At 42.1% G+C, this 26,545-nt stretch overlaps 3 protein-coding genes across 5 annotated transcripts; 1 reads left to right on the top strand and 2 right to left on the bottom strand.

Moving 5' to 3' along the window:
* Nucleotides 1–15: 15 nt before the first annotated feature.
* alas2 (aminolevulinate, delta-, synthase 2) lies at nucleotides 16–9,290 on the top strand. 2 transcript variants are annotated; one of them, XM_034591920.1, is made up of 10 exons: nucleotides 16–170; nucleotides 1,981–2,307; nucleotides 2,433–2,528; nucleotides 2,631–2,853; nucleotides 3,517–3,701; nucleotides 4,093–4,272; nucleotides 5,104–5,268; nucleotides 6,773–7,041; nucleotides 8,185–8,347; nucleotides 8,644–9,290. In XM_034591920.1, exons 2-10 carry the CDS (start codon nucleotides 2,001–2,003, stop codon nucleotides 8,805–8,807), a joined length of 1,752 nt encoding a protein of 583 aa, XP_034447811.1. In that variant the 5' UTR covers nucleotides 16–170; nucleotides 1,981–2,000; the 3' UTR covers nucleotides 8,808–9,290. The 2 variants fall into 2 exon arrangements, with proteins under 2 accessions (XP_034447811.1, XP_034447812.1); XM_034591921.1 differs by having other exon boundaries at nucleotides 1,981–2,301; nucleotides 8,644–9,270.
* Nucleotides 4,908–26,468, bottom strand: si:ch211-112c15.8 (tumor necrosis factor receptor superfamily member 1A). The gene is made up of 7 exons (XM_034591923.1): nucleotides 26,337–26,468; nucleotides 26,141–26,189; nucleotides 24,698–25,265; nucleotides 23,512–23,549; nucleotides 23,118–23,229; nucleotides 18,006–19,353; nucleotides 4,908–4,918 (listed from the first exon to the last, which is right to left on the bottom strand). Exons 3-6 carry the CDS (start codon nucleotides 24,828–24,830, stop codon nucleotides 19,022–19,024), a joined length of 615 nt encoding a protein of 204 aa, XP_034447814.1. The 5' UTR covers nucleotides 24,831–25,265; nucleotides 26,141–26,189; nucleotides 26,337–26,468; the 3' UTR covers nucleotides 4,908–4,918; nucleotides 18,006–19,021.
* On the bottom strand, nucleotides 8,997–16,803 carry ttc34 (tetratricopeptide repeat domain 34). 2 transcript variants are annotated; one of them, XM_034591919.1, is made up of 8 exons: nucleotides 16,720–16,803; nucleotides 13,550–15,307; nucleotides 13,064–13,286; nucleotides 12,329–12,521; nucleotides 11,864–12,030; nucleotides 11,228–11,501; nucleotides 10,890–11,104; nucleotides 8,997–10,111 (listed from the first exon to the last, which is right to left on the bottom strand). In XM_034591919.1, exons 2-8 carry the CDS (start codon nucleotides 15,262–15,264, stop codon nucleotides 9,569–9,571), a joined length of 3,330 nt encoding a protein of 1,109 aa, XP_034447810.1. In that variant the 5' UTR covers nucleotides 15,265–15,307; nucleotides 16,720–16,803; the 3' UTR covers nucleotides 8,997–9,568. The 2 variants fall into 2 exon arrangements, 1 of the variants encoding a protein (XP_034447810.1); XR_004614565.1 differs by having other exon boundaries at nucleotides 10,011–10,111; nucleotides 10,890–11,142.
* Nucleotides 26,469–26,545: the final 77 nt, after the last annotated feature.

The following is a 26,545-nucleotide window of genomic DNA, read 5'->3' as shown; positions in this document are numbered from 1 at the left end:
ACACGACTCTGTGGGTGGCCCCACACACTGTGAACCCATATGACACCTCTGAGGGCTGGGAGCCCAGCTGATCGCGTAATGCACTTGGACTAAGTGACCAATAACTGTTGACACTCTCCGACCATCTGCCTATTGCTGTTTGAAAGTTCGTCCTCAGTGCAGGTCAACAGGTGAGCTTCCTCGCAGTTTTCACTCCTCATCATAACTCATTTATTATTATCATTACTGTTGTTAATATCATGTTTATTGCCATTATTTCAAATGTAAGTAAAGGTTGTGGTGGCATTCATACAAATGTGAATCAGCTGTTGTTATTTATTCTTTATGGTATTTCTGTATTTGTTCATGTGGTGGAGAACATATCGTGCATTTTCTGCCTTTTGTAAATAATGAGCAAGGATTCAAAAGGTTTAAATAATAAATGTACGCGTATATAACAGTCCATAGATAATTTAAGGATGTGTAGTGTTTGCTTTCATAAGGGGCCTATTCCTAGTCACATGTTGACGATAAAAGCTGTAATAAAGTTTGACCTACTTGTTGTGTTTATAGCTTTGGTGTTTAGCGTCTAACGATAACATCTGACCACAAGAGAAATCCACAGATTCTAAGAATTGCCTTATCTGCTGACTGCAGCATAATGGGAGGGAAATGATACGGCCGGGCCTCTGCTTCTAAACTCAACTACACATGAAGGAGCTCATCAGCAAATTAAAGTCTGGATGAAGCACATGTCTTATTTTGGCGTCATTCATTCAGTCAGTGATTGTTATTTCAGACAGAATTCCTTTGTTTCCCCTCCGAATCTGGAGCAAAACAGGTTTTTTAAACAGCAGTTGCAACAATAGTAAAGCGGATTGCAGCAGATGCATCCCTGCTGTGTTTTATAGAGGAATATTTGATAGCTGTTCTGCAGTGATGGGCTTCAGTGGATGACGTCTGTCAGGGCCTGCAGGGTGAAGATAAGCAGCAGCAGCCCGCCGCACCCTGGAGGAGGCACCTGCTGCTCCCTGGAGTTAAACTGGACCACCTCCTACATTTAGAGCCTTTTTTTTAAAACATTTGAACCATGAAAAGTATGATTGGATTTTAGTTTTATCAAACAATTTGTCAAGCTCAGTCATACTCCTGCAATTTTATATTTTGGTCCCCTGCGCTGAGATTGTTCTTTGGAGGAAAGTATTTCTTGAGGAAAAATAAACATTTAATACTGTTTCACATCCTGAATGCAAGGCAGGTTTATTTGTATGGTACGTTTCAAAAACAAGGAAATTCAAAGAGCATTACATAAAATATAAAAGGCATTGTGACAATTTTTAAAAGCAACTTTAAGAGTCATTTAAAAATAAATAAAAAGAGTTCCATAGAGATTATAAAAGATCTTTAAAAAAGAGAAATAAAAAAGTACGAGTAATTATTTGATTTAATGAAAGGCACAGAAACTGAATGCTGCTTCTCCATGTTCAGTTTTGACTCTGGGGACAGAAATCAGACCTGTTCCAGACGACCTGAGGGGTCGACTTGGGTCATAACGTACCAGGAGATAAGAAATATATTTTGGCCCTGAAGAATTCAGTGCTTTATAAACAAACCTACAGCCAGTGATCTCAGAGCTGCAGTGATATGAACCACTTTCTTGATGTTTGTGAGGACTCGAGCGGCAACGTTTGGAAACAGCTGCGTCTTTTTGATCGAATTCGTAGAGATACTGTGAACACAAAAGAGATGAATGTATGTAAGTCCTTCAATCCTCAATATGTTCTTCATCCACCCCTCCATCGGCATAGTGGTGAGAGGAGATAATGAGTGTTATTCATTTTTGGGTGAACTATCCCTTTGAGGTGGTAATAAGCTGACTATGTAATTGTGTTAGTGTGGCTGATAATGTTAAGGTCTGAATCAATGACTACACCAATTAAATAGTCATACGTTTTACAAATATACTGCAGATGCTGAACAATTTTTAATGTCTTGACTCAGGTTTAAACAGCTGCAGTACCATGGCCGCCTTCCTCCACCACTGCCCCTTCTTGAAATCCGTTCCGAAGACGGCTTTGCGGAGGACAGGAGGCTCCCTGCTGTCTCTGGCTGATCAGTGCCCCATCATCGCTCGCCAGATCACCGTGAGCAGCTCGGCCTCCCTGTCAAAGAGCCACCATCTTCCCACGATGGACCAAAGGATGATGTCAACTCAGACGGCCACTCAGGTGGCTGTGGCCGTGTCGAAGGGCTGCCCTTTTGTGTCCTCTCAGATTGGGATGGTCGAAGCCAGTCCGGAAGTGCAGGAGGACGTCAAAGAAGGTCGGGGTACGTAGTGATGCTGCAGTGAACATACACAACACCACGAGTGACTGAAATTGAACTTTAAAAGAAGCAAAGAAAATAAAAATATCAACATTTGAAACTGACAGACCTTCTCTGCTCTCTCACAGGTTTGATGACGTCTCTGTTGAAGGGATTTAAAGATTCAATGCTCCCAACATCACTTCAAACCAACACCATCACCCACCTCCTTAAAGACAACATGGGTATGTTTTTACATTTAAAAAGGGCAAAAATGCAGCAATGTCTTGTGCAACATTTTGATTTGCCTAATCCGATGTTTAAAATCAAACTCATCAACCTTGCAGTTGGCCCCAGCTACGACTACGACCGCTTCTTCATTGAGAAGATAGGCGAGAAGAGGAAGGACCACACGTACAGGGTCTTCAAGACGGTGAACAGGAGCGCCGAGGTCTTCCCTTTCGCAAAGAATTACTCCGTCTGTGGGCGGGAGGGCTCCCAGGTGTCCGTCTGGTGCAGCAACGACTACCTGGGAATGAGTCGGCACCCGCGGGTCCTCAGCTGCATCAGGTACAATGAGACAGGCGAAAGTGTTATGAGAGAAGTCCAGAGCGAGTCTCAAGTCAGTGGGGATGAGGTTAGGAAGTTAAATCCCAGGGCTTGTCAAAGAAAGTTCATTAGTAAGCTGCAAGTCATTTGTAAGTCTGACTCAGCATTTCCTTTCAAAGCTGTGTTAATAGTGTATTTATAGTAGAGATCAGGCCTTTTAATGCACAGGGCTAATATTTTAGGACCTGCCTGTCATTGTCCAATTTTTCTTCCAAGATTATAGCAGGCCTTAATTGGAGACTTGAATGTTTCCTTCTGTCACGTCTCAGGTCTACTCAAGGTGTCAAATGTCACGTTAGTAAAGTTAGTTTTAATTCCCCTTATTTTGTATCTTACTGTAATTCTAGGTTTAATCTACGGCTCTGGCAAAAACAAAAAAGCAAAACAGTAACAGTTTGTATTTCAGTGGCAGATGTACATGTGGGGTTCGGCCTATTCTTACTATCTTTCTGAATACGAGATGTTTCTATTCGTAGGGTTCCAGGTGAAGCACCTTGAATGGTTATTTTGATGTTTTAGAGTGAAGTTGAAAGAACATTTAAAAGAAAGTGTCAGGAAACCTTTCTTGGCCTGGATTTTGTGAGGCTGGTGTTTTATTTTTCATTTTGCTCTGGATCCTCGCAGTGACGCTCTGGACATACACGGCGCAGGAGCCGGTGGGACCAGGAACATTTCAGGCACCAGTAACTTCCACGTGTCTCTGGAGAAGGAGCTCTCCCAGCTGCACCAGAAGGACGCAGCTCTGGTCTTCTCCTCCTGCTTCGTGGCAAACGACTCCACCCTCTTCACCTTAGCTAAAATGCTGCCAGGTAAATATAGATGAGATAAGCTAGACTTTATTGGTCCAAAGCTTGGGGGAAAATTCACTTGTTACAGCAGCAGAAAATCTGAATGAGGTAGACAAGAAAACATAATAAGAAATAAAATAAAATATAAATAAAGGGAATATTAACATAATATACAATTTTCAGTGCAGAAGGAAATATTATTTGTACAGAAACACACTTTAAAGTAAAGTACTACTTCAGACGATGACAGCCAGGACAAGTCACTGTCACATTTCTAGATGAGCTGTAATTATATTTCGAGACTCACATTCTGGACCAAAAATATATACATCTCATGATTCATACATTATAGGTGTCTCCCAGGTTTGATGCTCTATCTCCATTGGTTTGTTGTGTTCTCTGTGACGTGCAGGCTGTGAGATCTACTCAGATGCAGGGAACCATGCATCGATGATTCAGGGCATCAGGAACAGCGGAGCGAAGCGCTTCATCTTCCGCCACAACGACAGCCGACACCTGGAGGAACTGCTGCAGCGCTCAGACCCCAAAACTCCCAAAATCGTGGCATTCGAGACAGTGCACTCGATGGACGGTGAGAACGATGATGTGTCAGGATTGTTTAGATTTAACATATATCGAACATTTAGTTCCGTTTATAGTGGATGAATCTATTGAATATATCTAAGTAGTTTTTTATGTGTATGAGAAGTGAACTGTGCGATCACTAAGGTCAAACTGACACCCTGCAAAAAAGAAAAGTTGACAATTTGTAGTACAACATGCAATATCAGTGTTATTTGACAAACGGTCATTTTTCACACAACCATTAATGAGAAGAAATGTCAACTAAAAAGTTGTTAATTATATTTTTAATGAATCATTGAAGGATTTATATGATGGTAATAGTATTAATAACAATCATAACTAATATTATAATAATTATTATTATTATTACTTTTATTGTTACAAATTCCAACACTGCCGTTGTACAGACAGACAGATGCCACTGCTGCAGGAAAACTGTAAATTATCGTTAGTTAAATTGGGCTGTTCTAAAACTTTGGGTTGGTCGTCTGTTTCTATGATCTACAGTTGTTCAGTTTGCAGTATCTGCTCCTCCATCACTGGCTCCCATGGGAGGAACTAATGTTACTCTCAGCTTTTTCTCTCCATCTGATATCACACCAGTGACAGCTTCATAACGTACAAGCAAAAGTGGACTGAGCGGATGGCTGTGACTATATCCAGGAGACTTTTAGTAGAAAAAAGTAATGATTCATAGAGAAAAACATCCTCATCTTGCTATAATACACAAATATGAGTGTAGCCCTTACACCGTGGTGACATTTGCAGCCCAAATCTCCATCTGTTCACCTTCACTCGACACTTCTAATTATACCACTTCTTTCTCTGGGGCTCTCAGGTGCCATATGTCCTCTGGAGGAGCTGTGCGATGTTGCTCACCGCTATGGAGCTGTGACGTTTGTTGATGAAGTTCACGCCGTGGGCCTCTACGGACTCCACGGTGCTGGAGTGGGGGAGAGGGACAACGTCATGCACAAGATCGACATTGTGTCTGGGACCTTGGGTGAGTACATGATGAAGAAAACCCACCGTTTTGTTTTATTAAAGACATTAAAGGGCACACTCCCTCACCGATAACAATCACATCAGTCGTCCACCACCATGTCCTTTCACCACTACACCAAGAAGGGCAAGGCAAACGGCTTCGAACTGCCAGAGATTAATTGGCTCTCCTCTTGGCTAAGCTCCCATTCACAACCTCGCACAATGTCCTCATACTGCAGCATTAGCACTCAACAAGCATGATGCCGCTCTCGTGCTGGTTAGATAGAGGGCAGGAGAGCTCTCATCCAAAGAAGCAGAGGTTTTATCAGCTGGGTGCCAGCTCTGCTCCCTCTCTGGCCACACTGATAAAAAACCATCATCACAGAGTCCGTGCTGCGAGTCCCTTTATGACGACTGGAAGGTTTATCCCCGTCAACCACACGTCACGTTTCAACTAATCCTGTATGACCCCAAAAGACTTTAACAAGGCGTGTGGGCAAGTGTTCACTCCCGGCAATAAATAAAGCAAGAGGCCCAAACGGCGATGACAAATTGACGGTGGCATATTATCAACACATGGAATTCAATGTTTGATTTGATATGTTCTGGCTATTTCATGATGTGAAAACAAGTTATTAATCATTCATCAAGTCATTTTTCTTTGGGACTTCAAAAAGTGACTGTAAGCAGCCGAGTCATTTAAATACTCCAGAAAGAATCATGTGGTGTTGAAGTTGAAGTTTTTTTTAATTACAGAAAATATTTTAGTTTACATGAGTATTTGAGCAAAGCATTGTATTGTCAATTTGTTATCTAATGTTCTTCTTTCTTTTCTTTGTTATACCTATTTTTCATCATTGGTATTGTATTTGTATTGGCCGTGGTGTTTTAATCAAGGGTTTGTTGTACAGCTAGTTTGGACGATCTGCATAACACACATGAATTTGTCATAGATGTTTGTTTATCATTTATACAACAAATGCAATTTTATTTTATTTTGGGTTGCCTTGTAAGAACTGGCTACAGGGACAATGTATGAAAATAAGCTTATACAGCTAACTCAACTCTGGCTCACTTACACCTGTCCCTATCAAATAAATAAACTAATTCTACACTCCTAAAAGTAGCATAACATCAATACAAAAGTTTAGTTTAGTCACAACTAAAAGTCCTGTGTTCAAAATTATATTAATGATATAGCCTACAGTGCATATGTATATTTAAGATAAAACTACTCATGCAGATTTGCCAATTGTCATGTTATTGTATTGGTTGACTACATGTATTATGTCATAACAAGTGATATGACACAGTATGTATTATTGGGTAGTTTAATCTACAACAATACATTATATTTAAAAGTAAATTATTAAGTAACATTAGCTGTAAAATTTGTCCTCTCTGAAATCTAAGAAATTAATCAAAAAAAAAAAAACTATGACTAAAACATGTTGAGTGATTTACTCTTCCTAACTTCTCATTGATTCTCTCCTGTCACCCCCTGTGGTCTGTTTGTATTCCAGGAAAAGCATTTGGCTGTGTGGGGGGCTACATCGCCAGCAGCGCCGCCCTAGTGGACACAGTGCGCTCCTTCGCAGCAGGCTTCATCTTCACCACTGCTCTGCCCCCGATGGTCCTGGCTGGAGCCCTGGAGTCTGTGAAGGTGCTGAAGAGCCCTGAGGGGCAGGGACTCCGCAGAGCCCACCAGAGGAACGTCAAACACATGAGGCAGCTGCTCCTGGATAACGGGCTGCCTGTGGTCAACTGCCCCAGCCACATCATCCCCATAAAGGTAGGAGGACGTGAACACTGCTGCTGCCTTCACTACTGTATCATCTCTCTCTGTGAACTCCCCCCCCCCCCCCCCCCCCTCACCTGACAGAAGCCGTCTTTAAGGTCAAAGCAACATTTTAAGCTTTGGCAAGTTTTTCAAGTTCTCTCCAGGCAAAGCAAAAGTTTTTAACTAATCTCGTGACTGTCAAAGATAATTACTTCAAAATTGATCAATAATCAACTGGCAATGATAATATTATTCTCATATTCTGTATATATGCAAAACACCTCTACCCTCAAGATTAGGATGTATAATACATCTATGGTAACATAACATTTTATATATACAAGTGGCTGCTTTGTTGTTTGAGCCTTTTCCACTTTTCACATGTTACAGTAGGAAAAGCGCAGGTGGAAATAACCAAACCACCAAGGCCCAACAGTTCCCTTATGAAATCACATCTAAATTCCCTTGATCCAGATTTTGGATCTGCACCAAAGTACACACACTCATAAATATCAGTTCCCTAAACATGTCCGTTTTTTTGCATCGAGATTCTCGGAGAAATCAACGAAAATGAGGAAAAACACCCTATCATGCAGTGCTAAAGAAAGTGACAAAAATCCTGGATCCGCACCTAAATCCATGTTAGTCCATGACCCATATCACAGCCTTGCATCAAGTTTCGTGGAAATCTGTCCAGTAGATTTTGCGTAATCTTGCTAACATCAAACAAACGGACAGGGGTGAAAACATAACCTCCTTGGTGGAGGTTATTAAACATGATTGAATTTCATTAAGCTGCTGCATTTTTAGCCTCCTGGTTTTGTTGCTGCTGACTCACCGTCACTAAAAATACAGTAAGACCTGCACTTTTCCTATGTGACAAATCAAAACGTTTTGTGTGAAAAGGGTCTAACACATTTTTTCAGCACAGAACATATGGATTTAAAGTGCACCACTCGAACAGTTTTTAATTAGAACTCATCTTATCACTCATCACTTTAATATCCAGTGATAACCAAATATCTGAGTCTAAAATTAAACTCATGTAGTATATATCCCAGTACTGACTTTAATTTCTATATGTGTATCCTGATTGCACAGATAAAAAGCATCTTCTTAAAGGTTAATGTCACGTATTATTGGTGTGTATCCTAGGTGGGCAACGCTGAGCTCAACACCAAGGTGTGCGACATCCTGCTGGAGAGACACAACATCTATGTCCAGGCCATTAACTACCCCACAGTGGCTCGGGGCGAGGAGCTGCTGCGCCTAGCTCCGTCTCCTCATCACGACCCCGCCATGATGGAGTACTTTGTGGGTGAGTGTGGGGATCCTGACTCATATAAGTTGTTGTAATGAATGTCAAATCCAGTGAACTGGGGACTGTATGATTTATGTTTATACTTAGTGCATCCACCTGTTACCAAATGCGGCAAATGCAATAAAAATGACAATATGCTCAAGTTGTTGTCTTATCATAATCTTAGTGTGTTGTAGGTGAAAGAGCCAGAGCTGTAGGTGAAAGAGCCAGAGCTGTAATTTGCACAACTGTGATATACATTTTGTTATTTGTTTCCCGATTTATATTAATGTGCGTGTGTGTTCCACTCACAGATTCCCTGGTGGAGGTTTGGCAGGAGGTGGGGCTCCGGCTCAACAGCCCGGCCACGGCTTCCTGCAACTTCTGTGACCGCCCGCTGCATTTTGACCTCATGAGCGAGTGGGAAAAATCCTACTTCGGAAACATGGAACCACAATACATTACTGTGTCTGTGTAACACCAGAGTACTTTCTCCACACATGTGACACCGTTTATATATAAATTTAAAGCTATATTCCAAATTATAAAGTCTGCTTCAGGTGCACTGAAAGGAGTAGTAATGGATGGAATGTATTTGTTTTAAATCGTTCTTTAACGTCAGCGGTACAAACTAAATTCCAGTATTTATTCCTGTTTTCCTGTTTTCATATACACTCAAATTATGCTTAAATATTATTAAAGAAAATTGTGCCTCCTGCGATTTTAGATAAACCCTGCACGTCAGGCACTTTCTTAAATCATTTATCAGAGTGTGATGGTTTGAGATAAACCCAGCTATCTATTTCATGTTGTGTGACTCTCTTGATGCCATAATAGCATCACGACCGTCATGTATTGTTTCCATTTCCACAAGCATTCAATTAGTGATGTTACAATGATCAAATGTATGAATTAACAAAGTTCAGTGGTTCATTTAATAAGGGATAATAAAAAAAATCTATAAAATCCATGATTCACAGTTTCCTATCTTATTCAATGTTCTGTCATGCTATGATTATAAAGATATTGAATAATACAACTACATTTCATTCTTGGAGGACATTATATTAATTAAAACACTGTCGTTAAAGAACCAGCAAATGTCCTGTAACACATAAGATTTCTCATCAGTTTGACGGTTTCTCCACAATACGACATCGGGTTCAGGCACTGACATGGCTTCATTTTATAAACTCAGCTGGAGCTGCTGTGTCCTGTCTGATTCCCTGACTATCAACGCTAGTTGACGTTGCAGGGGCTGGCCACTTCCCGTTTGACCTTTGCCCTCAGTCTGCGGAGCTCTGGGTTCTCACTGTCCATAGCAAGGCCACATTCAATCAATGTCCAGGCTTTGCTGAGTTGCTGCTCGCCATAGTGCTGCAGCGCCCCCCGCAGGAAGCACTCAGCCAGACGCAGCCTCCCCAGACCAGCCTCCACACAGTGGATGGCCTGGTCCCTGTGGAGCTCCAGGGCCTGAGTGAAATCCTTCAGGGCCGCTCCTTCTCTGGAACAGAGCACCAGGCAGCGCCCCCGCCGACACAGGTCCTCCGCCCAGACTTGGTCATCTGAGCGGCTGGAGTTGGACCCACCATGTTTTTGGATAACGATGTCAAGGTCAGCTATCGCTCGCTCATTCAAGCCCAGCTGAGCGAGGCAGGCGGCCCGCTGGCGAAAATACTGGAGTCTGTGGTTGCCCACTGCTTTCACAGCTACAGTCAGAAGAGTGAGGGCCTGATCCCACTGGCCACCTGATGACACACCACTGGCCTCCTGTGCTGCTGCCTGTTTTAATATTTATGCAGAAAAAATAATATGCTGTCAACAAATGCACAATAAATACACTAAAGCAAAAGGTGTTATAAAACTGTTATGCTGTACGGTGTTTCCATAAACTATGCATCATTTTCCATCTTCTCTGAACTTGCTGACCATATGAAATACGCATCATGTCAATGCTGTTTTGTGCAGTTTTGTTTTAATAAAGTAAATAAGAACATGTAAACTTCAATGTAAAGTAAAATAAGTCATGAGGACATCAGGAGGTTTTACAGACAGCTCAGCTCTGTCAGTGTGATGAGACTGAAAAACAACACCACCTATTAGACAGCATGAAATTCTTCATCATCACACATAATTACTAACAGGAAAAAAATCACCTCATTTTCAAGGGGGTCCTTGATTAATTCTGTCTCTGAGTGAGAGTGTATTCTGTATAAATATACTGGACAGTACATACAAAACTGTCCACAACCCAAAAAATCCTGAAGGCTTGTTTCATGTTACAGTCTTAGTGACTTGAATTGAACATATTATAATCCTAACTGCTTTATTTTTATTTAATATGTTTATCTATTTATTTGAAACAGTCATTTATCTTCCTCTCTGTCAATCTAAAAGAGGACATGTGGGTACATTTATCCTCTGTGATGAAATGTCTCTGAAGCTAAATGATAAAAACTAGTTTGCTGAATTTGATTCTCATAATTTCAGAACAAATCCTGTTGCCTTTGATTCTCATTCTTAAAAATTGATCATCGAGGACTCCAGCGCTGAGGCCTACCTGTGCGATGTGCTTTCGCTGATTGAATGGGATCAGGGCCAGCAGGAAGTCCAGACCGGACGGGTCTTTCTCCGTCAGTTTGCTGAGCCTGCAAGCTGCGCTGCGGTAGCTCTGTTGCCAGGCCTCCACCACGCCCACCCTGCCCTGGGCCGCTGCGTCTCTTGGCTCCTGGCCGAACACCTGGCACAGATGAGCGCCTGCAGCCTTAACTTCACCTGAGGCAGATGGACCACATCAGCAGGAGTAAGGATTACTGTAAACAAGGAGTGCCAGCTTCGGTAGTTCTTTTTGTATATTCAACTCCCACCATTTCCGGTGACTTTAAGTTCCCATCTCACCTTTGGCTAAGAGCAAGTCCACGTAGAGGAGATGCCATCTGGGCTCTCTGCAGTCAGTCCTCATCAGAGCTCTGCTGATTATAAAAGCCTCTCTGAGCTGCTCGTCGTGGCAGGGGACGGCATTAGTTACCAGGATGTCTGACAGACTGGTCCGACAGAACTGATGCAGCCAGTCACAGACCAGCTTCTGTGCCTTGTCCTTGAGTGACAGGATGTCTTTGGTGACTATGTCAGTGTTTATCTGAAGTGCTGCCAGGATATCACGAGTGCATTCCTGTGGAAAAGGAAAAGGCCAAGAGCGGCACCAGACAATTTTGTGTAAAGCAACATCTGTCAGAAGAAAACAGGATCCTGCCACCTGAGATCCTGTAAATCCCATTTACTCAAACCCTCTGTAGTGTCAGCGTGTTTGCGTCTCTGCCAACGTAATTGATTCATTAACTTTTTTCCGGCCCACATTGATCATGATAGCTGCAATATTGGCAGTTTAAACCACTAAACATTGGGACTACTGAAATTCAACTTTTCAAGTCATTACCTATTACTGTAAAGTTGACTGGGAAAGAAAAGAAAAGTAAGAGTAAAGTCTGCCAGGTACATGAAGCAGTATTTACAAAGTGTTTCAGCTGAAAATACCTTATGTTGATTTAGCATGAGATAGGTGAAGCCTCTTCCACAGAGGGCCTGGACGTGTTTCGGGTGCTCCTTCAGAATGGCACTGAAATCAAAGATGGCCGTCTTTCGTTGACCCAGCAGGGCATAGCACCTCGCTCTTTCCAGCAAGGAGTCTGCTGCCTCACCACCTTAAGAAGCAATAAATGTATTTTGGTATGTAAGATATTGTTATATCCATGAAAAAGCACATATCCAAATACAAAGAGGTTTCTACACAGGTTGTCTTGCTGGTTTAACAATGCACAGCCAATCTGTCTGCTTTGTTTTCACGAACCTCTGCTGAACTGAACCAAATCAAGACACAAAGCTTAACTCCCCTTTCCCCTGGTCTAGATTCAATTATTACCTCCTTCTAATTAATTAAGTCAACAATCGGATTCAGACCATTTAGAATAATACATATTTAATCAATCATATTGTAATCACCAGATGCCATGATGGCGATGGACAGATAAGCCACAGCCTCCCTGACAGCACCCTCCTCTCTCGCGTTGTCCAGGATGCGTTTTGCGGCGGAGTGGCAGTGTCCCTGTAGCAACGCACGGTCCTTCCATTGTGCCACCGCCAACAGGGAGCGCAAGCAGCTCGTGTCACCGCACTGAATGAGCTTTTTCAGCAGCTGCGGTAGAAATGGACAGATATGAAAATGTTATCTCTTTCAAGGAAAAGCTGTTAAACTAAGGAATAAAGATATTAAGCTAGCTGATGTTATTGCATTCCTTCAGAGTAATGTACATAATTGACAATGTTGTTCAGTTCAGCTGATTGTTTGAGATTGAGACTAAACAGTTTAATATAACAATAAATATCAAAAGTTATAACAGCCCAGCGACTACATTTTCAAATTTTAGGAATTATTGAAGTACAATACGTGACAACACCAGCTATTCAAAACCTTTAAATCGCTTGGATACGTCAGAATTTAATTGATCCGGAAGGATTATTTCATGTATGTATTCATTAAATTAATTAGTGAAAAGAGTGAAACTGAATCAATTGATTTGAGGCTGACCATATGAGTGATACCACAGATGACTTTGACTAACTCTGATGTTTCTCCCGTGTGCTGGACCGCTCTGCACTTCATCATGTTTCTGTAGTTTATCAAGATGTGCAAAAATTCCCTGGGTTAGGATTAGGAGTCTGCCCTGCAATACAAACCTGATTGGTGTCATAAAGAAAGCCTCTGTGCAGTTGCAGCAGGGTGAGGCGAGCCAGAATGGGTGCTCGAGGACTGGTGGGCCCGACAGAGAGCAGTAGCCGGTAGGCTTCCTCCACCCGGCCAAGTTGGTACAAGGCATCAGCTGCCAGGATCTGAGGCCCATCAGCGCCTGGCTGGAGCTCCATCAGCAGTGCTGCCAGGGACTGGACTCCAGCAGGAGTCCTAACGCACAAAAGAGGGGGGAAGGTGCTGCATGAAGCAAATGCAGTAGTTTAACTGAGATAGGATGTGAGCACACTGGGACAGACATTTTGAGATTTTGACTTGTCATAGTAGGGAAAGCACTGGTGTTACTAAGAAATCTGATATATCTCCATTATATTAAAGTTCCCAGTATGCCATGACAGTGTATTAGCAAGTGAGGCAGTTAATGAAATTGTGAGAATGCCAAAAGGCCTATAGTCAAAAACACAAACATCATATACCCTGATCTTTGGTTGTCTCTCTTTGAAGGGCACTTATCGTCCTGCTGAGGCTGCTGGGAGTCTTCAGTGGATCTGGACTTGGATTCGTGCTCTCCAGTCCCCTCCAGCATGACTCGGCCCTGCTCCACTAAAACAGTGAACAGCAGCCCCCGACAGTTCCATGGCACCAAGCAGCGAACGGTCAGTGCTGTTTCCTGAGGCTGAAGCCTGCTGGCCGTCGCATAGTCTAGAGCTGTGAGATAGTTTGAGCCACCCATCATGCGCAGGAGCCCCCTGCCACAGAGTGCCCGCACGCAGCTGGAAGGATGGGGGGCGTTGTGTTCAATCACAGCCTGGAAGTCTTCTAGCGCCCCCTTATGGTCATCGCAGAGCAGTCTTGCATACCCTCGAAGAACCTGCACTGTGTTTTGGTAGCTCTGCTGACCTTGGGCAGCTGCCAGCTGGCTACAGATAGAGAGGGCCTCTTTGTGTTCCCCTCTGAGGAGAAGACAGTCGGCCAGTCGTACCCGCAGCTCTCTGCCTCCCCCGTCAGGCTGTAAATGGCACAGGGTCCGTAACTGGGTGATGGCAGGGTCCAGGAGTTCAACTCCTTCGGTGGACCGCAGGTCTGGACGTACAAGGACCCTCTCTCTGTAACCACACAGGCCCTTCTCTGCCTGCTGACGGAGATGGTTGCGAGCAGCCATCCCTGTGCCGTGATCTGTGAAGAGCTTTTGGAAATAAGTTCGGGCAGTGGCCGGATGAATCTCAAATGCCTCCCCCAGATCCCCACATGCCTCCGCAGTCCGTCCACCTGCTGAGAAGCAGGCAGCTGCTCGACTGGTTAAGAGCCGAGCTCTCCTCTCCAGACTGTCCTGGACCGGCTTGTCTGCACTACTCGCTGACATTTTCTGGCAATAACCATGGTTCAGGAGAGCAGAGTACACTTCTGCACTGTCCCCAAACCTGCCTGTCAAAAACAAATATGCTGCTTGAAGTTCCTGCACCTCTCTATTAACAGGTGAGATAGCCAACAGAAACTCAATGATTACAGAAGAAGCCTCTGCACTGAGCTTATCATCCTGTTTTGACGTTACGGCCAACTCGCTGTCAAACAACAGAGAAGGATGCATTTGCAGTATTTGGATGGTAAAGGCCTTGACTATTTTTGATAGATGCTGAGCCTGTCTGGATTTCACCAGCATGACAATTTCAGATTTGTTTCTCTGGTAAGCTTTAAGGTAAAGCTTAATCCCCTTGATACTGTGAGGCTCTGCCAACAAGCAGGCCAGAGCACGAGTTATCTCCAACAGCATTTGAGTCGGCCCTTCTGGGTGAGGGTTTCTCTTCCCTTCGAGCAGAGCAGTGCAGCGAGCAAAGATTTCCTCGCAGCCTTGCTGGCCACTCTGAAGGAGAGACTCCATTTTGAAAATGGTGGCAGTCAGATTGTTGGGGCACAGTGTGGACAGAAATACCGCGGCCAAGCCTTTATTAAGACCCTCGGCAGGCAGGTTTTTTTCGCCTTGACCATCAAGCCAACTTTCCAGGGTAGAGATCACTCCAGCCAGACAGGGCTCCTCCAGTTTCCGCACATGGGACATGGTGGAGGCAGCGTGGGTCCTGAAGGCAGACATGTAGAGAGAGGTAGCCCTCCCCAGCTCTCCAGCTTCAAGGAACTTGTTTCCATCCGCACATAGCTCTGACCCGTTGACTCCGGGTCGAACAAGAGCCGTCATAATCAGGCAGCACGCTCCTCTCGATTTGCTTCTCTCTCTTCACCTGGTCACAGTGAAGACAACATTAGTATAACCATGATGTTTAAAGCAAGACATGAATTTCTCACAGCTGACATTTTTACTGTGTGTTACTGATGAAGCCTTGCATAAGATCGAACAGGAGACTATCTCTATGTCCCATTCATTCACAATTCTCTCTCACTCACCCGCATCTTCTAATCAGCTGACTGTTGGGTGTTTACAGTGATCCAATCAGATTTCTACCGTGATCTCAATCAGCCAATCATGTTGTTATGCCAAAAATTGAATCTGCTCTCCTCTCTTGCTGTCAGCTGTCTGTCCGCCTCCCTAATCATCTCTAGTCTGCACTGTTCACTCATCTCATTCAGATCGTCAACATCCTCTGGATCCCATCAACCGATACTCGTGTCTAGAGGAGGGGGGGGGGGTTCATATATTGTGCATAGCCTCCCCCCCCTTTCAACTTTGATGACATCACAAGGGGGTTTAAGCGCCAAATGGACTCTCCTTCATATCACATTACTTTGTTCTCTTATGGTACACGGCAATATCTTTTGTTTCCTTTTCAACTGAAGGCTCTCCGGACTGAAATAATATTAACAATGGCTCTGTAAGTCGTGACAGTATGACAACACACACACAATACCAGGACCGTGAAACACAAGCAGCTTGATGAAGTTCAGCTATCATTGATTTTACTACACATGTGCTTTTCCCACCATGAAATGACAACAGGTCATGGGGAAAAATCCATGGTGATAAAAAAGCAAACTCCATCAGTGTTGACATACTGTAAGAAATCTAATCAAAAGCAATCTAAATGATATATTCACCTTTAAAAAAAGGTGAAATTGTTCATTTTAAAAATGGTATATATAGAGAAGCTTATATAGGTTTAAGGTTCATAATCCATCATGGTATACCAGCAGGGTGGTGTCTGATCAATCCCAAATGTATCCTGCTGCACAGTGACCCTAAACATATACAGCTAGAGTCCTCAGCCACAAGAAGGAAGAGGAGTCGTGCAACAGATGATGTGACCCCCACAGACCCTGATCTCAGCATCACGCAGACGGTGTGGGATAACATGAAGAGACGGAAGACAGGGAGGGAATTAATCCATCAATCCATCAATCCATCCTGCCTGCTAATAACTAGGTTCAGATGTACCCAGCAGTACTGGTGCTATATATGCTCTATATGGAATATAGGTTTACAGTAAAAAAATATTGTATTTTATAGTGATGTATTTATTGTATTGCATGTACAAATTTAAGGAGATTATTAAAGGGGAAAAATATGCCACTACTCCTACACTGACCATACATATAGGCTACTGTAAATGGCAAATAGAAATTGGTAGAAATTAAACAAATATTTTGTCTATAGCCCCTCCTGCCTGTGTGGAGGAGTTTTGACCCGTAGTTCACCTACCTGCTCATGTGGCCTTTGTGGTCAACGGCAGATCCAACAAAACTTCAGACATATTCAGACATTTCAAACACTTCTCTGAGGGTCCCGACAACAGAAAACCTGCTGGGCCCCGCTTCGGTAATTCAATATAGCTGTCGGTCAAAGTTGCCATGACAACGCGGTGTGTGTGTCCGTCCGCTCACTCATCAAACACTGTCTTCCACAAATACTACAGAGGATTTTTTTTTTGTTAGTTTGAGTCTGTTACATGTGTGAATACATTCAAAAAGAGAAATTATCCTCACATGAGGGAACTCCCTCCGGCTTCCGGCTTCTCTGGAGTCCGTGCGCGCGAGCTGTTGTTGTCGAGACAGCACGGGTCCGGTTGTCAATGGCAACCACTAACCGTGGTCCTTAGTTACTATCACGAGGTTTAAACATTTCCGTTCTAACACCACATTCAAAGATCGATAACATCGCAATTTCCTTTGCATAGAGCTGAAGGCGGCTGGTGCCTCTATTCAAGCTGAGAAAGATGAAGGTCATCAACATAGCAGCAGAACTGCGTCCATTACTTTCCCCACAGAGGCATAATGTGCCAAATAAACTTTTCTAATCCATATAATCATTATTATTATGATTATGATTATTCATCTTATTAACTGCACAGAATATGAAAGAAAGGGAACTTCTGCAACAGTATTTGATTTAAATAATATTCAAATGTTTTCAGCTGCTGAATGAGTCAAACATTTAGATTACATTTAAGATTCCACGATTCTATTACATTCTATACATAATTCTATATACAGTACAATTATGTATATTATTATTATTATATTTATATTTACTATTATCATTAATAGCAGTAGTGGTAGAAGTAGTAATAGTAATAATACTAGTAGTAGTACTATATTACATTATTATTATTCTACAATGGTCGGTAACAAAACAATTTTTGGCAACTCAACAACAACACTTTGTAAACAGAATATAGCCAATTGTAGTAAGCCAAGTTGATTAATTCAATACATAATAGTAGATTTAAGTTTTTTGTATTGATATATTGTATAAATACGTATAAAACAGAAAATGAACAGACTTGGACAGACAGAAAAGTCTACCTGAATGCTGCATTCACGTACAGTTGAAAACGACTGTCGTCATCCTAGCTACTTAGCTGCATATCAACATGTTTTATGTTGATTGAAAATGGAAAAAATTACACAAATAAACATGCTCTCAGAATAGCAGTTGTTGATGTCTGTAAACATATTGCGACATGAAGATTCTTTGGGGATATGAACGATGTTGGACAGCTGTTCTCTGTGCTGAAGCAGAATTTGCAATTCACGAGTTCCTGTAATCCCACTCCAGATTAAAAAACTTCTCACCCTGCCAACATCTTCCCCTCCCTCTTGCTTTCTTTCCTTGTCTTTCTTTGTTTGGGTTCTTTGCTCCATTCTGCAGCAGCTGCTGTTCAAAAACTCAGCCAACACTCCCATCTTGTGGTCGACAGATGTATTAATGACATTAATGACTTGGCTCTCACAGTTACTATATTACCATACACTTGTTCCATAGGTGATTCCAAAGAGAATACAATTCGTAAAACAGCTTGGATTTGTTAAAAAATAAATATAAAATTAAAAAGAATATTTATAAAGTATACATAGACATAAGCCCAAAGACAAAAAAAAAACACAGATTCATATTAAAACATTCAGTAATAAACTGAATTATTGGAAATTCCAACTTCTTAAGCGTCGGTTCCTGAAGTGTCTAATAAAAACATCTCAAAGCGAGACATACCACGACAAAAGCACGTGTGCTGAGGAAAAACCCAGCCTTGTCACCTTTAATGTGCAGGAAACTGATAATCTGATGATCTACGGGTATTTCAGTCTTCTTCCCTTGTGAGGGCGTACAACAGGAATCAGTGGCCAAAGTTTCCTTCATGTCTAATGTCAAGAAGTTGACGTGAGAAGTGGGGAAGTGATCTGCAGACAAACGTCACATATATGCACACTGACACGTTCACACAATTTAAAAGCTCAAAGTGAACAGGAGTCCTTACTTTGACTGGTTGTACGCAAAAAAAAAAACAGATGAGCACCAATTTCCAAAAGTAAAATTGAAACTTGTATTTTGTTTTTCTTCATTTTCACCACACCCTGCTTATCTTGCATGTACACACACAATCAGAGTTTCACATATTTACATTTTAGCAGTGCACTCCAAAACCACAGCCCTCAACTGCTGACTTTAAAGAGGCGCCACACGAGAAGCTGAAGGAAGCTGTGTTTGACACTATTGGTAGTTTTCAGGCCGAGAAACCATACTTTGGTTGAGGAGTCCACTGCAGCTTCTCCAGGTTTTCCTGCAGCAGCTGGGCGCAGCCGGATAAATCCATGTGGTGCAAGGCCGAGAAGACGTCACTCAGGCTCGCAGAGGAGCGCTGACTCCACAGCCTCAGCATCTGGTACTGCTTCTCCATGGAGCCCAAACCAGCTTCCAGCTCAACACGCTCCAGCTGCTGATCGGCCACCAAGAGTAGACGCAAGAACTCCTTCCACCTGCGCAAGGGCACCTCCTTGATGACGGCATAGAGGACGATGGCCGGCCAGTGCTCTGACTGCTCATCTTGTCTGACAGCTGGAAGGAGAGAATCACACACACGCACAAAAACTCAGCTGAGGGATAAGGTCAACTGAAAGACTTAACTGTCTGTCCAATGTGCTACTGCTTATTCACGAAAAGATCAAACTTGTTGTTGCTTAAAGGAATGTCTAAAGTTTCCCCTTTTTGTGATTTAACACATCCTGCACAATGTTATGTTCTTAGTTTTTCAAGATGAACTAAAGGCTATCAAGATCCAGAAACTATACGGAGACATGTGAGACGACGAGCCTTTTTCAAACATGAAACTATATATGAGTGACGTGTTCTTTTTTTAGATTGTGGTTTGACATATTATTGTTTTTGGCCCTTTTTGGGGGATTAATGACATTATGGAAGGTGTAGAAGAATACCAGTATGATCCCGTGTTGATTTTTAGTGGAGATTTATTAAAACAAGTAAATGAACACTGACTCACACAGGGGGAAAACCACTGCTCTACTGCTACCTGTACTGGAAAGATGCAAGATTTTTAACTGCCTATCTAATATGTGGTGCATGGAAAATCTTCCTCCCGCCTAAAAAAGACATGAAACACAGAGCTGCCATACAAGAGAATACAGCAAAATAATGATAAAGGACACATTGAACAGGACCGTCACAAGTATTACGTTATACTAACAGTACTACAGCCACAAGGGGGTTTTCAGCACAACCACAAACACCTGATGTCACTAATGACAGGAAATCCAGTTGTACTGAAGGTCTTCCATAAAACTTGAGTGAAGGCAGTATTACTTTCTCTTTATATATAGATATATATACAGTTTGGGGGTTACAGCCCCTAATGCTCCTACTATCACGGGGATCACGTTGCATTACACCTTCCAAATCCTACCTGTTCTTTCAGCCGAGGCCCATGACTAGTCGTTTGTTTATTCAAAGTGTGTTAATATTGAACGTATCTCATGTCCAAATAGCACCAGATGTGACGCTGCTCGTCCCTGGCTCATTTCCAATACACATGCCATGTGTGAAGCTGATAAGATGAACACTTCGTGAGAACATGATATACAAGGATCTCTTCAGTTAACAGTGACATCCACTCAGTATCTGATTTGTCGTTTCCCCTCATGACAAATTGTTGACTGAGCTGTTTTGCAGTTTCCACCTCCACTGTCTGGAGCACAGATGAAAAGGCTGCAGCGTTGAGTGTGAAAGAACCACAGCATTTGTTTTCGATGAAATTCTCCGCACCTTCAGAGTGAGAGCCTCCAGATTGTCTGCAGACTTTCTACACCTGGCCCCATTTGTTCAAGTTTGCAGAAAGTTGAGAAAATTTGATTTGAACACAGCAGGGGTTCCCCCCCGCTGGATTCACAGCGAGCAAGTGTCTGAGACATGGTCAGCTCTGTGCAAAGGATATTACGATGTTATCGATCTTTGAATTTAATTTTATCAGGCTCCAGCAGTAAGTCGTTAAAGACTCTGCAGCTTGTCCAAAATGCCGCAGCACGTGTCCTGACAAGAACCAAGAAAAGAGAGCACATTTCTCCAGTATTAGCTTCGCTACACTGGCTTCCGGTTAAATCTAGAATAGAATTTAAAATTCTCCTCCTCACCTTCAAGGCCCTTAACAATATGGCACCATTATATCTTAAAGAGCTGTTAGTACCTTATCAACCCACTAGAGCACTGCGCTCCCAGAATTCAGGCTTACTTGTCGTCCCTAAAGTCTCTAAAAGTAGAGTAGGAGCCAGAGCTTTCAGCTATCAAGCTCCTCTCCTGTGGAATCATCTCCCACTTTCAGTTCGGGAGGCAGACACCATCTGTACGTTTAAGAGTAGGCTTAAAACCTTCCTTTTTGATAAAGCTTATAGTTAGAGCTGGTCCAGGCTTGTCTTAGACCCGCTCTTAGTTATGCTGCTATAGGTCTAGAAGGTCGGGGGACACATGACACACGGAGCTTCTCTTTCCAGCTTCTCCTTCCTCTTCTCAATCGTTATCACATCAAAGTAATTCATATCCCATCAATACATGTTACTGACTTGACTTCCTCCCCGGAGTCCCTTTGCCTTATCGTCCGCAGATCCAGGGCCGCGGCTGTGGCCACATCATGGATTAGGATCTGTGGATCACGTATCAGAGGTCGTAATGGTGGATCCAGTATGGCGGATTCTGCATCGTGCTGGCTGATCGTGATAATAAAGGCAGATCCTTTATCGTGTTGGCATCAGATACTGGTGGTGGACCACAACCGAGGTGGCAGCTGATGATGGATCCTAATGGCGGCAGTGGACAATGACTGTGGACTATAGTGGCATCCGATCTTGATGGTGGATCATGATCTTGCTGGCTGCTGACCATGGACTATGATTGCAGCAGGACTGCTCGATACATAGTATTTCTCCTCAGACACTTGACCATTAATGACATTAATCCACCAATTCACTGACCTTCAGTTATACTTCAAAATGTTTACCCCTATCAATGCTGCTAAAAACCTTTATCTTGATGTTCTCATTTACACTTGACATCCATTGCACTTCTGTCCATCCTGGGAGAGGGATCCCTCACATGTGGCTCTCTCTGAGGTTTCTACGTTCTTTTTTCCCTGTTAAAAGGGTTTTTTAGTAGTTTTTCCTCACTCTTGTTGAGGGTTAAGGGCAGAGGATGTCACACCATGTTAAAGCCCTATGAGACAAATTGTGATTTGTGAATATGGGCTATACAAATAAAATTTGATTGATTGATTGAATGTGATGTTAGAACGGAAACAGATAACAAATATCTCCCGGCAAAAAAGCCAACACATAGAAGACACCAACGAAGATATCAAGAGAGTTTATGATAGGAGCCGACACCGGTGTCTGTGAGTTGTCAAGAAAGTCCCGATGATCTCCGCAGCGGAGTTAATGCGTCACTTCCTGCCTCCGCCTGCTGCACCCGGCTGCTCCACCTCTCGCCTGAATAATGAGGAGGATTTGATGCTGTTGTGAGCACGTCTGTGCAGAGATCCTCCCGCTGCGTTGTGCATGTGTGAAAAGCAAACTCAGGGGAAAAAAACGAGGTGTCCTTAAGCAAAGCACTAAATCCTGTACAGCTGATTCGAAGAGTACTCTTTAACGCGTCAGATATAAATGATGCTGCTGTATTGTTGAGGCGGGTATTTCTAGTTGTCTGAAGTTCTTGTCAGTTTCATTAACACCTGACCCTCCCTTATCGAAGGCATTTTAGAGTTTTTTTTCGTACTGTAACGACATAGAGGCAAATAACTAAGTTCCAACTGTAAATGTGAGTTTGTTGTGAGTCGCATTGTGAGCGACTCAAAAGACACTTTGAAATCAAATTCAAACAGCCACAGTGTCTGTATCTAGAATTGCGTTGCAAACCCAGTGTGATTGTTTCTTCTTTGGAAAATCAATGTGGACACAATTAGGATGGATATTTTTTTCTGATTTCAATGAGGCAAAAATGTTCTTGAGATAACATGAGCCTGACTTCATGCCTCATTACAGAAACAGCTCTGGTGGTCGAGTGATGGTTTCAGATCAGAACTCCTCTCAGCTGCCTTTCATGCTCGCTTTCCCTCTCCATTATAATCTTTTGACTACATTAACATTGTAATAGTGGTAACACTGTCATGCAATTGATAATAAATAGTCTGCTTGGTTGACCACTCTGGCCATATGCCATATCTCACTTAATCTATGTCTGTCTTATATCATAACGCAACGCAGGCTTCTACCGGGAAACATTCTCAGCCACAATGTGGCTGAGAATCAAACACTGAAACTTACCTTCTTGCTCAACATTTGGCAGCAGAGGACAGATGTGGGCTGCAGGGTGTCGTGGCGAGGCTGGACAGTGGCTGAGATCCATCATGTGAGTTTCCTCAGAAATGTTAAATCTCTTGATAAGACAAAAGGGAAAAGGAAGATGAGTGTGTTTGTTGCAGCTAATTCTTTAAGATGTTAAACAGTGTTGAGTGAAAACTTCCAGCCTTTTTCAAACACCTGACAGGGATCTTGATTATTTAATACAGCTTGATTCACCCAACTGAATGTGATCAACAGGAAACTTTTGCTCTCTTGAACTTTACATGTTTTTTTCCAACAAGGCCGTCTGACTGCCCACTGCAGTGCTGCTGCTGGATCTTTATCTCAAAAGAAGTACATGAAACTAAACACAAACCAGTGTGGTGGAGCTGCTGCCTTGATCGCTGCCTTGTTCTGTGTGGGAAACAAAAAAAAGCAGATATAATCAGCGAGCTTCCTGCTTAAACACGTCAAGAAAGTACAAAAAAAAAACCGCAGTTACATTTCTGTCAAGATATTTGTTGATACCATAAAGACTGTCTCAAAGTTTATACTGAACGTCAAAGAAAAATACTCAGAGGTGAATATATACAGTATTTTTTGTATTTTTCAGTACATCTAGTACTTTTATGAAGTTAGAGACTGTATGTAGCTACTCATGTTACTGTCGAAGGTGGAAGAAGTACTCTGTTCTGCTTTTGGAAATATACTTACATAATAACTAAATTATTGCAACACTTAAAATATTTTATTGAAATTGATCTTATTTGTTCACTTTTGACAAAGGACTCTTTATATGCACTGTAAAATCGTAGTACTTACTGATTATATTTCAAATTTGAATTTGGTACTATATCGTGGACGAGAAGGCGGCAACCAGGAAAATTTGTATTTCAGTATCTAAAGAAATTCAATTTTTCTTCAGAGGACCGAGGGTTGTTCTATGTTTTCATTGAGATAAGGGAATCAAGTAATTGATCTTCTTCAGTGTAAGCCAGTATTCGTGCTATAGTGATGTTAACATGTGACATTCTGAAGTATTAAATAGACGTTTGTTAAATCTAGGTAATTGCCCAGAAATGATCAAATGAAAAGTAGAAATACCAAACTTTCAAAACGCTGCCAGTAAAAGTCTTGTATTGTAAATGTAACAGCAAAACCATACTTTGAGTATCCAAATTAAAAATTGGATACTCAAAGTATCCAATTTTTGAGTATCCAATTATAGTTCATTACTATATAATAGGTGCGATAACGCATAGGATTGTATGTGTAGTTTCAAATATTTTACAGACAACAGTGTATCTTAATATACTGTATAACACATGTCATATTTACAGGCTAATGTTTTGTTTAATCTCTTTAATGTAACTGAGTTGTCAAATAAATGCAACAGAGGAAAAACTACTGAAATAAAGTGGAGTGCAGGTGTAGGTTGCAATAAATAAAAGCACTCAAGAAAAGTACGAGTACTTCAGAATTCTACTTAAGTCGAGCAATTGAGTCAATGTTTCCCCACTGGCTACCCTTGGATTTGGCGTCAGTGGCATGCGGCTCCACACCTATGTTGGTTCTGCAGCAGAGCACCATGTTTAGTTTTTCTGTTTTTTTCCTGATGAGGTGCAGCAGCAGCAGCAGCAGCCCACAGAGGACCACAGCTATCCCCACGGCAACCAAGTATGGCAGCCACGGCATAGGCTTAGCTACTGTGGGACAAAAAGAAAGAAACACAACTCGTAACACGACACAATCGGCATCATGTTCAAGAATTCTAGCACTGCAATGATGAGAATAATCATGAACCTACAGATAGTCACACAAAAGGAGGCTCAAATATACACCGACCGTTGTTACGTCATTTTGTTCTCAACAAATTATACAATGTACATCAGTAAAGATTTCCACCTTGAATAACTCGTTCATCAAGGCCTGATGTGTGATTTAGGCGTTCCCTTAATGTTTTTGAGCATTTGAATTAAAATAAACCCACAACCATCGTGAAAGTGTCACTTTTGTTTAAGAACAGTATATGTATTATACTAACAGGGAACTGGATCAGTCTGCGTTATGTTCCCAGGTGAAATTTCTGGTGTTGTTGTAGATGAAGGTGGAACTGGAGTTTCTGCACACCTGAAAAAAAGAAGCGTCCATAAATTTAAAAGGAAACGTTGACAATTTTTAAACGTCACATGGTTGTGAACATTGAAACACTTGGTGCTTGTTATAATAATTCTTCTAGTTCATACTAGAAAATGTCCTTTCTAATGTGATTTTTTTTTTTATGTGTGTAGAAATATATTGCAAAGGAGTTTGTTGTAGAAGCTAATAAGAGGGTTCAGTCGTCTGAGTTTAGGTTAACGTCTTTTTTTAATTCCTACTTTGTGTTTGCAGTGTCTCACTGTCGGACACCACTGAGTCACACAGAGTGAATTTTGGGACTTTATTAAATGCACCTTTGAAAAATAGTCATTTGATTTGTCTAACTTGGACGACCACAGCCCCACGTTGGCTGCAGTTAAACTTCTGAATACATTTCCTGCATGACTTTAAACCAAATTACAACGGGTTCTTTTAATAGCCAGTATGAACTGAAGGAGTGATTAGGTCACATAAAAAAAACTGTCTCAGTGTTCATATGGACATCTTGAACCTGTTCTTTACTGTGTTTTGATTATCTATCCAATCCACAGTGTTCAGAACAGTTCAGTTAACGCAGGGCCTGTATCAGAGATTTCCTCGCCTTCATGACAAAGTCAACACGCGACCTGGCCTTCAATCATACCGCGACTGATATCATCTCGTCTTGTTTAGATCAAGACGAGATGAGTTTTTTCTATGTCCATAAACTTTGAGAAACAGATTCAATCTTTCTGAAATTTGATCCGAGCAGAAACATGCTGAACTGCAAAGTGCCAATATTAACACAGCCCTGAAAAAAAAAAGAGAAATTAAAAAGACAGGATAAAATAATTTTTACTCGTCTGTCATTTTGTAAGATCTCCCACCTTTGACAGGCCTGGCACATCTTCCTTTTGTCAGTATTTGTATCAGGTCCTGAATTAGAACATGAGAGAGAATGTGAGAAGTCACAGCTTCCTTTGTGGCAGAGTTTACATCATATTAAAATGACTCAGTATATGAATGAATATTGCAGCTGTAAATGCCCACCAACACTTTCACTCCCTTTTTGACTGCACTTACCTTTACAATATTGACAGTGGCACATTCTGCAATCTAGTCTGGTTGACTTAGTGCCTTGGTCGTAATATCCCTCTTTACATCCACACTTCACATCACTGGTTATGTTGCAGGGGCTTATTGTTACCTCAGAATCTGGGGAGAGAAAAACAAATCTAAACACAGTGTTTCTCAATCCACAGCGTTAACACACAGTCCTGAAAAGCTGCCTA

This window comes from Hippoglossus hippoglossus, chromosome 7, assembly GCF_009819705.1.
Source record: "Hippoglossus hippoglossus isolate fHipHip1 chromosome 7, fHipHip1.pri, whole genome shotgun sequence".
NCBI classification, from domain to species: Eukaryota; Metazoa; Chordata; class Actinopteri; order Pleuronectiformes; family Pleuronectidae; genus Hippoglossus; species Hippoglossus hippoglossus.
Note: the sequence above shows the minus strand (reverse complement) of the source record. Positions and strands in the feature narration are given on the sequence as shown.